The sequence below is a fragment of the Centrocercus urophasianus genome, unplaced genomic scaffold (genome assembly GCF_019232065.1).
Source record: "Centrocercus urophasianus isolate 14NV4802_14NV808 unplaced genomic scaffold, USGS_Curo_1.0 seq_1271, whole genome shotgun sequence".
Lineage (NCBI taxonomy): Eukaryota > Metazoa > Chordata > Aves > Galliformes > Phasianidae > Centrocercus > Centrocercus urophasianus.
The window spans coordinates 1-9284 of NW_024884444.1; the positions used below are offsets into that span (position 1 = coordinate 1).

At 63.3% G+C, this 9284-nt stretch overlaps 2 protein-coding genes across 2 annotated transcripts in view; both read right to left on the reverse strand.

Annotated features, from left to right (window-relative positions):
• Positions 1-80: 80 nt before the first annotated feature.
• SPAG5 (sperm associated antigen 5) lies at positions 81-6738 on the reverse strand. The gene is given in 24 exon segments (XM_042811307.1): positions 81-206; positions 293-373; positions 449-523; positions 617-760; positions 855-935; positions 1090-1201; positions 1430-1553; positions 1629-1700; positions 1808-1991; positions 2070-2235; positions 2536-2669; positions 2946-3015; positions 3139-3232; positions 3315-3408; positions 3555-3689; positions 3769-3861; positions 3957-4076; positions 4163-4297; positions 4387-4479; positions 4553-4672; positions 4809-5001; positions 5082-6073; positions 6076-6445; positions 6694-6738. Coding segments are annotated over 23 exon segments (3639 nt in total). The 5' UTR covers positions 6304-6445; positions 6694-6738; the 3' UTR covers positions 81-107.
• A 613-nt stretch (positions 6739-7351) lies between these two features.
• RSKR (ribosomal protein S6 kinase related) overlaps positions 7352-9284 on the reverse strand; it is a 3274-nt gene continuing 1341 nt past the window's right edge. Inside the window, exons 6-12 of the mRNA XM_042811304.1 lie at positions 8571-8678; positions 8439-8479; positions 8318-8345; positions 8120-8209; positions 7950-8038; positions 7764-7874; positions 7352-7689 (exon numbers count right to left, since the gene is read on the reverse strand). Coding sequence (XP_042667238.1) covers positions 7465-7689; positions 7764-7874; positions 7950-8038; positions 8120-8209; positions 8318-8345; positions 8439-8479; positions 8571-8678 — 692 coding nt within the window. The 3' untranslated portion in view covers positions 7352-7464. The remainder of the gene's footprint in view (positions 7690-7763; positions 7875-7949; positions 8039-8119; positions 8210-8317; positions 8346-8438; positions 8480-8570; positions 8679-9284) is intronic.

The following is a 9284-nucleotide window of genomic DNA, read 5'->3' on the forward strand; positions in this document are numbered from 1 at the left end:
GGGGGGGGGGCATGGGGTGTCCCCAGGCAGGGGACAGGGTGAATGTCAACAAACTTTATTCAATAAATAACGATGGTGTTAAGAATGGCAACGTTTCACGCTGTGGGTTACAGCAGAGCTGGAGCTTTCTCGCTGTTTGGCTTCAACCCCAGGTGCTGCAGGAGGGCGCCGAGCTCTGGGGGCACCTCGGGGAGGGACAGCAGGACCTGGGAAACAGGAGCAGGGTTAGGAGATTGGAGGTACTGCTGCAGCTCCCAGAGGGATGGGAGCAAAGATGCCGGGATCACCTCACCTCCTTCACTGTCTCCCGCAGCTCCTCGTGGTTCCGCAGCATCTTTTGTGCATGGCTGAGCCTCAGCTCCAACCCTCGCACCTGCAATGGGGTGAGGCCATAAGGACACAGCCCTGGGAAGAGGGAGCAGCGGAGCGTCTCCCCCCTACCCCATACCTGCTCCAGGTAATTCCCTGACACCACCACATTCTCGTCTTCCTTCTCCAGCAGCAGCAAGCGCAGCTTATCCACCTGCAAGCGGAGCAAGGATGGGCGCTCTGCACTCCTACCTGCACCAAGGGGCTGCAGGAGGACCCGGCCCCACAACCCCGACTCCATACCCACCTCCTGCCGCAGCAGGACGCGCTCCTGCACGTGGGCTGAGACCCCCTTGGCCTCCTGTCCTCTCATCTCCTCCCACAGCACCTTGGCCTCGGTCTCTGCACGCTGCAGCGAGCGCTTCAGCTGGGTCACCTCCTCCTGCAGCCTCTGCAAAGGGAGGCAGTGGGGCGGTGAGGGGGGTCCCATTGCTGTCCCCCCACCCAAGGTGTGGGTTACCACCCCGCTGCAGCCCTGCACGTACCATCACCTCCTCACTCTTGTCAATGAGTTGCAGCATCTTCGCTTCCTGCTGTTTCACAACGTCCTGCAGCTCCTTCTCGTTCTGCAGGGTCAGGGAGTGGGGTCAAGCTATGCCCCCCCCAACACCCCAATGGCACCCTCACATTTGAGGTCACCCAGATCCTGCTGTCCCAGATCCCAGCCCAACCCAGTTCAGCTCTGCCCTGGCCCAGTTCTGGGGTGGGGGCAGGCCTCACCTGCAGCTTGCCCTGCAGTGCCTTGTTCAGCTTGGCAATGCTGGCAGCCTGGGCATCCATCCGCTCCTGGCTCTCAGTTGTCACCTTCTCCAGCTGAAGCTGCAGGTCACAGCTGGATGGGAAGAGGGAGAGGGGACACAATGGGGCTGAACAGGTGGAAGATCACAGTGCATCAAAACCCCTCATATGGCTGTCCCCAGTTGGGAAGGTCAACCCGTGCCCACCAACTCACTTTGGAGCAGCAGCAGGGCAAAGGGAAGTGCCCATGCCCCCATTACCAAATTCCATTTAAGCCCACCCCCAAAACCCCCCCACTGCGGCCCCCCCCCCCTGGACTCACATCTCTGCCTGCAGCGCCCTGAACTCGCTCTGCTCCAACTCTTGCATGCGGGAGCTCAGCACAGAGAGGTCAGACACCACGGCCCGCAGCTCAGCTGCCTGCTCCATCAGACCATCCTCGGGCTCTGCGGGCGGGGGGCTGCTCAGCAGGGTGGTGGGGGGACACGCTGAGGATGTGAGGGGCAGGGACAGTGTGATACCTGGGGGCTTCGGTGTGGATACAGCCCTATCCCTGGCAGATAGGCTCTCACATCCAGTGCCTTCATCGCCATCTGCAGAAGGGCAGAGTGCACGGAGGGGAGTCCAGGAAGAGATGTCCCCCCTACAGACTAGGGGGTCCAAGACCAGCCCCACAACCTGGGGACCCCCAGAGCCTCACCTCTTCCTGACACCGCCTTCAAAACGCTGCCTACAAAGGACCCCCTGGCACGGTGCGGTGTGTGGCAGGCAGGTGTGCGGCACACGGGGGTCCAAGCACTGCTGTGGGGGGTCCAGGGCCCACGGGGGGTCCTCCAGCCTGGGGTCCAGGTCTTGCTCCTCGATGGGACCTCATCATCATCATCCTATGGGAAGGAGGGGATGTAGTGCTGGGGGTGCTCCGATGGCACGTGTGCCCTCTTGCCCCCATAAGAGGGTCCCACCTGCTGAGGCAGGGCGGCTCGCAGGCAGTCAGCCAGCTTCTGCAGCCTCGCCTTGCTCTCAGCAATGCCTGCTGAGCACCAGGACACCCTGTCCCTCTTGAGCTGCAGGTCCTGCAGCTCCGCCTTGGTGCTCTCCAGCTCCTTTTGCAAGGCTGCTCGTTCCTCCCTGCAGGGGGGAAAACAATGTGAGCAGCTCATCCCAACCCGGAGGCAGGACAGGTTGGGGCGGGACTTGATTTGCTTTAAGGCTTTCTCCAACCTCAACGACCCCACGCTCCCACCACGACCACCTCCACCCATGCCCCAAAGGGTGCAAAACCGGCACTACTGAGTTCCCCAACCTGAATTACTGCCCTCAGCCGGAGCTGCTTTGCCTAAAGCTGTGCCTCCCTCCCCCCGTGCACGCAATGGGACTGTTTGCCCAACCCCAAGGGCTCGGGTAGCAGGAGGAAGCACAAAGTCATACTGCAGGCCCTGGTGGGCTTCTAGCAGCTCCTCGTGCTGCAGGCTGCACTCCTGCAGCTCAGCCAGCGTGGATTGCAGCTTGGCTTCCACCTCCATCAGCTGCCTGCGGGACATGCGGTTCTCCTGGTCCAGAAACTGCAGGATAAGGTAGGAGGGGGGGGGGGGAACAATACACACAGCCATGAGCACCTCCTGCACGGTCCTATTCAACCAAGGGCAGCCAGCCAAGCCCCCCAAAAGCATGGGACACGCACGGCACACACAGCTGGGGGAATTATCCTGAGCATCACTGTGCGTGCAGCCCTACGTGCGGGCTGTCAGCGCCGCGGGCTGCTGGCTCTGCTGGCCGGCTGCCACCTACCAGTGGGGACATGTGACACCGTGCCACGTGCCGTGCGCCCTGGCTCTTACCTCCCGGCACTCTGCTGCTTCCTGCAGCTCCTGGCGCTCCCGCTGCAGAACATCCCGCTCCTTGGTCAGCCTGACGCCAAGGGATGGATGGGGATAAGCCATGGGGGGAAAGGGGGTCACCCCAAGGGGTGGGCTGGGGGTGTTGAGAGGGGCTTTGATGGGGCAGGGCGAGGTGCCAGGGGTGCAGACCCACCGGCTCATCATCTCCTTCTGCTCCTCGTAGTCCTGCTGCAGCGCGTCCTGTTCCTGCTGCAGGCTGGCCAGCTGCTTCATCACCGTGCTCAGGTCTGTAGGCGAAGAGCTGTGAGCACAGAGACACCCCACACTCCACTGCCACCCCCCTATTGTGCCCTTCCCCCTCCCCACTACCTGTGCTGAGGCGTGAGTTGGTGACTGCCAGCTGCTCCCCCTGGGCCACCGCATCCTGCAGAGCCTCCAGGGTTTCCTCCAGCTGCTGGGACACCTATATAGATGCGGGGTTAACCCAGAGGATCCCACACATCAGAGAGCACTCGTGTGCTCCGTTCCCCATGTCCTCCATAGGACAGCCCCCACAAATCCCCTTCTGTATCTGGAGTCGCTGATCTGTGCACTCGGTGGCCCCATTACCTCCTTCTTGGCTTGGAGAGCTTCCTCCACCCGTTGCAGCGCAGCATCCCGCTCCTGCAGGCAGCTGTGCAGCTTGGTGGGGACGTCCCGCAGCGCAGTCATGCAGCGAGACACCAGGGCACGCACCTGCTCCCTCTACAAAGGGACAGGACAGCCCCAGGGTGAGCTGAGTGCTGGTGACATGGGTGGCACCCGGTGTCGGGACAGCCCTCACCTCTCCATCCAGCGCTCCTCGCTCCTCCTGGAGGTTGGCAAAGGTGACGTCTATGAATTCCCGGAAGGGCTGAGCCTCTGCAGCCAGGGACACCTAGAGGAGAGGAAAGCAGGGAGCGTTGCCACGGGGGTTGCTTGGAGCACAGCCCAGGTCTACGAACCCCGCAGGGTGTGGAGGACACAGCATACCTGCTGTTGGACAGCAGCTGCCAGCAGCGTGCTCAGCTCCTGCTGCAGCTCCAGGCTCTGCGTGCGGGCACCAATCTGGGCAGCAGCGTGGGAACGGAACACCTCCAGGAAACCATCGCTCTGCAAAAAAGGGGTGGCACAGCTCAGGGCACATCACCCCCCATCCCTGGGTGGGGATAGAAGCATCCCCACGTGGGACACGTTACCTCCTGCTTAGCACGAAGGGCTTCATCCGCATGTTGTTGTGCAGCATCCCGCTCCTGCAGGCAGCTCTGCAGCTTTCCGGGCACAGCGCGCAGCACCGCCTCGCACCGGGACACCATGGCACGCACCTGCAGCCGCTGCAAAGGGACGGCAGTCCTCCTCCAGCTGCCATCTGCCATCTCCCTCACCCACATCCCCAGAGCCACCTCCGTGCCCCTGCACTCACCTCCTGCTCCAGTGCTGCGTGGTCTTTCTTCATGCCCTGCAGAGCGGTGTCTGCAACATCCCACAGCGCACGGCGCTGCCCAGTCCATGCATCCTGAGGAAGGGATGATGAGGGCACCGATGGCACTGGGGGTGGCAGTGCCCAAATCCCATACACCCCAACGCACCATTGCCTCTGCTGCCCGCACCAGCTGCTGTGCCAACTCCTGCTCTGCTCCACGCTGCCGCTGCACAGCCTGCGCCTTCCTCCGCAGCTCCACGTAGAGGTCGTGGTAAATCCCCTCCTCCTAAAGGCAGGGCAGGATGTGTGCCCCAACAGCACTTCTACACCAGCACTCCAACCCCATGCCGTGCGCCATGCTGATCCCAAGCCCTTCCTGCACGCGGTGGGATGCAGCCCTGCAGGAGGGGACACTCACTCACCCCCTGGGGCCGAGTGACATCAGTCTGAGTGTGTGCATCCCTCTGCCCTGCTGGCCCCACAGCAAGGAGTGGGCGCTGGCAGTCCTGCCAGTCACGCAGCTGCAGTGAGAGGGCCTCAATGATGATCAGGGTGCTCTCCAGCCGTCCCTCCAGCTCTGCTCGTGGCAGCGAACGCAGCTGCTCCCGGGGACAGCTGTGGACAGAAGGAGCCCTGGTGGTTGGGAATGGGACACGGCCTGGGAGCCCATCCCCATACCCAGCAGGGACACGTACTGCCAGAGCAGAGAGTCGGTCTCAGCAGCGCTGTCCTTGGCACCAGCAGGTATGGATGTGCCAGCACTCCTCTCCTCCGGGGTCATGGTGGTGCCCATAGATACGGTGAGCACTGGGGTGACACTGGTGCCTATAGCCATGGTGGGCACTGGGGTGATACTGGTACCAATGGATCCAGTAGATACCGGGGTGACACTGGTGCCAATGGATCCAGTAGATACCGGGGTGACACTGGTGCCAATGGATCCAGTGGATACCGGGGTGACATTGGTGGCAATGGATCCAGTGGATACCGGGGTGACATTGGTGCCAGTGGATCCAGTGGGCACTGGGGTGACGGTGGTGCCTGCGGCCATGGTTGGCACTGGGGTGACGCTGCTCCCCACAGGTACAGTGGACACTGGGGTTACAGTGGTACCCATAGACAGAGTGGGCACTGGGGTGACACCAGTACTGACATCTGCAGTAGGCACTGGGTTGACATTGGTGCCAGCATCCCGCCACGACACAGACAGGGGGAGGCTGTGCCGCAGGGACTCCAGCAGGGACGAGGCAGGGAGGGTCCTCTCCAGCCACACCAGTGGCATTATCCAGGACACAGCCCCCAGGGATGGCTCAGACAAAGACACTGGCGTGGCTGCTACTGCTGAGTCTACAGGCTCTGACCCCACTGCCTCAATCTGGGGGGAGCACTGCTCTGGTGGGGCAGGGCTTGGGGATCCAGCCATCCCCAAGGTACTGTGATGTGGAGGAGTACCCGCATCCCCATTCTCAGCCAGAGGTTGGGAAGCCACGGGGCTGCAGGAGAGATCGGGGGGGGGTGCTCGCCACCTACGGAATGGAGTATCCTGTGGGGTAGAGGTGCCTGGGGGGCCCGGGGAGGGGCTGCCAGGGGTGTCCAGAGTGCAGGGCCCCACAGAGCTGCTGCCAGCAGGGTCAGGAGTACGCAGCTCCAAGGAAGTGCTGCTGGGGTGGTCTGGAGAGGGAGGCAGTGGGGGGAGGAGGCTGGGAGAGAATGGGAAGAAGGGCACTGGGGCACTGTCATGGGGCTCTTGGGGGACCCTGCTGGGGGTCTCTGGGGGGCTGGCTTCTTGGGGAGCATCATCTGAGGGCACCAGGGTGTCAGGCCCTGAGGTGGCATCATCTGGGGGCTCTGGGGCATCTGTAACAAGGGTGGCATGGCCAGAGGGTTCCAAAATGCTGACGGGGTCTGGGGTGGCATTGCCTAAGGGCTCCAGGGGGATCTTCTGGGGGCTGAAGTCAATGCGGCAGGGAGAACATGGGACAGCAGTGCGGGGGAGCCCAGGGGCAACGCGGCCAGGGGGGCACCGGGTACGGGGCACAGGAGTGCTGCCATCGTGGTCCTAGAGAACGGAGGGGAGAGGAATCAGGGCAGCCCCTCGCCCTACCCCTGTACCTCCATACCCCCACCCATTTCCTCCAGTGCCCCATACCCTGTAAACCCCACAGGTGCCCTCCAGCTCATCCCCACACCCGTATCCCATTCCCCTCCCTAAACACCCCAGTCTACTCCCCCATACCCTGAACTCCCCCCAGGTGCTCCCCAGCTCCTGTACGCTCCCTCCCATCCCCCCCCCGCCACCGCACCGACCTTGAGCCGCAAGCGGCGGAGCAGCGGGGTGATGTTGGTACGCTCCGCTCCCTGCTGCAGCCGCAGCTCCTGCAGGGGCCGCCGTTGTGCCTGGGGAACGGGCACCGGGGGGTCAGCACCGGAACCACCGCACCCCCCCCGGCACGGACCGAACGGCGCTGCATCCAACCCTCCAACCGCCCCTAGAACCGCTACCGGGACCCCCAGCCACCCAGCAGAGCCATCTCTACTATCATACCGGACACTCGGCCGGGTAAAAAGCAGCTGCAAGACCAAAACCGGGACCGGGACCGGGACCGGGACCGGGACCGGGACCCCCGACGCCACCCCCCCCCCTCCCGTTCCCCGCACTCACGGATTTGACGCGCGCTCCCCGCATGGCCGCGCACCCGCCGCGCCGCTCCCCGCCGCCCATTTGAAAACAACGCGCGGCTCTGATTGGTCCCGCGATGGGGGCGGGGCTACGTCATTCGTGGGCGTGGTTACGTGCGACGTGGGCGTGGATTCTCAGTGACCACGCCCACCCGCGCGGGAATTGCGGGCGTGCTGCGCAGCGCGGACCTGGAAGGCTTGCGTTGGGTGCGGGGGGTTCAGCTTTGTACGTTGCCCCCCCAGCCCCTGCCCTCGGTGCGCAGCCCTGCAGGAGACACCCACAGCATTACCGTCGGGTCTGGGTTTATTGCTCCCGTGGGAAGAGGTACAGAGGGAAGGGGGGTGTCCCTGAGTGGTGCGAGGGTCCCTCCGTGGTTCCGGGGTCCCTCCAGCGGAGGCTCAACCAGGCCACGGCCGGTTCGGGGGGGCGGCGGTGAGGTCGCAGTCGAAGTCGTCAAACGTGTCAGGGTCGGGCAGAGGCTGCTCGCTGGGGCGTGGAGCCACAGCCAAGGCCACCGGGTCCTTTTGCAGAAGCTCGGCGTCGAAAGGCAGCCCCCGGAAAAAAGGGTGGCCCTGGAAGTGGTGGAGGTAACGCAGGCGGCGAAGGGGGTTGTGGCACAGCAGCTGGCAACAGAGGGAGGACGGTGAGCGACGAGGGGGACAGTGCTGGGGACACTCAGCCCAAGGGTTGGGGTTACCTCAGCCAGCAGTCGGCTCAGCGCAGGGCTGAGCGCAGGGGGGGTCGCGTAGCTGCTCTCTTTGACACGCTCCAGCATGGCCACGTGGTCCCTCGCTGGCGGCACTGGAAACTGGGGGGGGGACAAGGAGCAGGCTTAGGGGCTCCATGCGGTACCCTAAGGCCATCATCACCCTGCATTGCTCACCTCCCCACTGGCCAAGGCGAAGAGCAGCACACCCAGGGACCACCAATCAGCTGCGTGGCTGTAGGGACCCCCGCTCAGCACCTCTGGGGCTGCAGGGATGAGGAGGTGAGTGGGTTGGGGGGTGTGCCTCCGTCCTTCCGCCTTCATCCCCCCCTAAGCTGTCCCCTTACCCATGTACTGCAGAGTGCCACAGATGGTGTGTGCCCGCTCACCGCAGCGCAGGTGTCTGGAGAGGCCAAAGTCAGCGAGTTTGAGATGCCCTGGGGGGCAAAACAGTGCAAGAGGAGGGGCCCATGGAGGGGGTGACCCTATGGATGGGACGTTCCCATGCACAGGATGTCCCCGCACCAATGCCACCAGGCCCTCACCTCTCTCATCCAGGAGGATGTTTTCCATCTGAAATAAAACAAGCTCTGGGGTGGGCCTCCATGCGAGGAGATGCAGAGATCCACAGTGCCTTTTTGTCCCCCCCTCCCCGCTATCACTCACCTTCACATCTCTGTGCACGATGCCCAGGTCGTGGAGGTACACTGGGGACAAGATGGAGCTGTCAGAGATTGGGCGTCCCCTCCTTACACCGTGCCGATTGCCACCCTCAGAGGGGGCTGAGCCCCCACTCACCCAGCACCAGGACCAGCTCGGCAGCAAACAGGCGGACGGTGGCCTCGGTGAAGCGCCCAGCTGCACGCCACAGTGCGTGCAGGTCCCCAGTGCTGCAGTAGGTGCACACTGCCAGGATGGGTCACAGCACCCTTACCTGGAGCCACGCAGGCACCAAGGTGGGGCTGTATGGGTGGGGAGGTGGCGCACGGACTGGGATCTTCTGGGCATCAGAGCTATGTGGGCACAGGGAGCTTGCAAGCACTGTGCCCAAGGTGATACAGGCACCAGGGATACACAGACCATGTGGCCACATGGGCACAAAGACAGCACAAGCACTGCAAATGTATGGGCAACGCAAACATCGCAGGCACGTGGGCATGAAAGTAGCATGAGAACTGTGGCTACGTGGGCATGGAGGGGGCACAACAGTGTGGACACATGGGCTCAAAAGTGGCGCATGTACTGTGACCACATGGTCATGAAGGAGGCACAAGCACTGTGGCTACACGGGCACCGAGGTGACACGACCCTTGGGGCTCACAGATCTGCACAAACCCTATGGGCCCAGCGGTGGCACAGAGCCACCAGAGCTGTGACAATGGCACGGTGGCCTTTTTCCCCATCGTCCCATTGCTGTCCCTGCAGTGGGTGAGGGTTGGGAGGCAGCAGCCTGATGCTGAGTCCCCGCAGGCAGCGTGCAGAACGTGCAAGGGGGGGGAAAACACGTGTGCA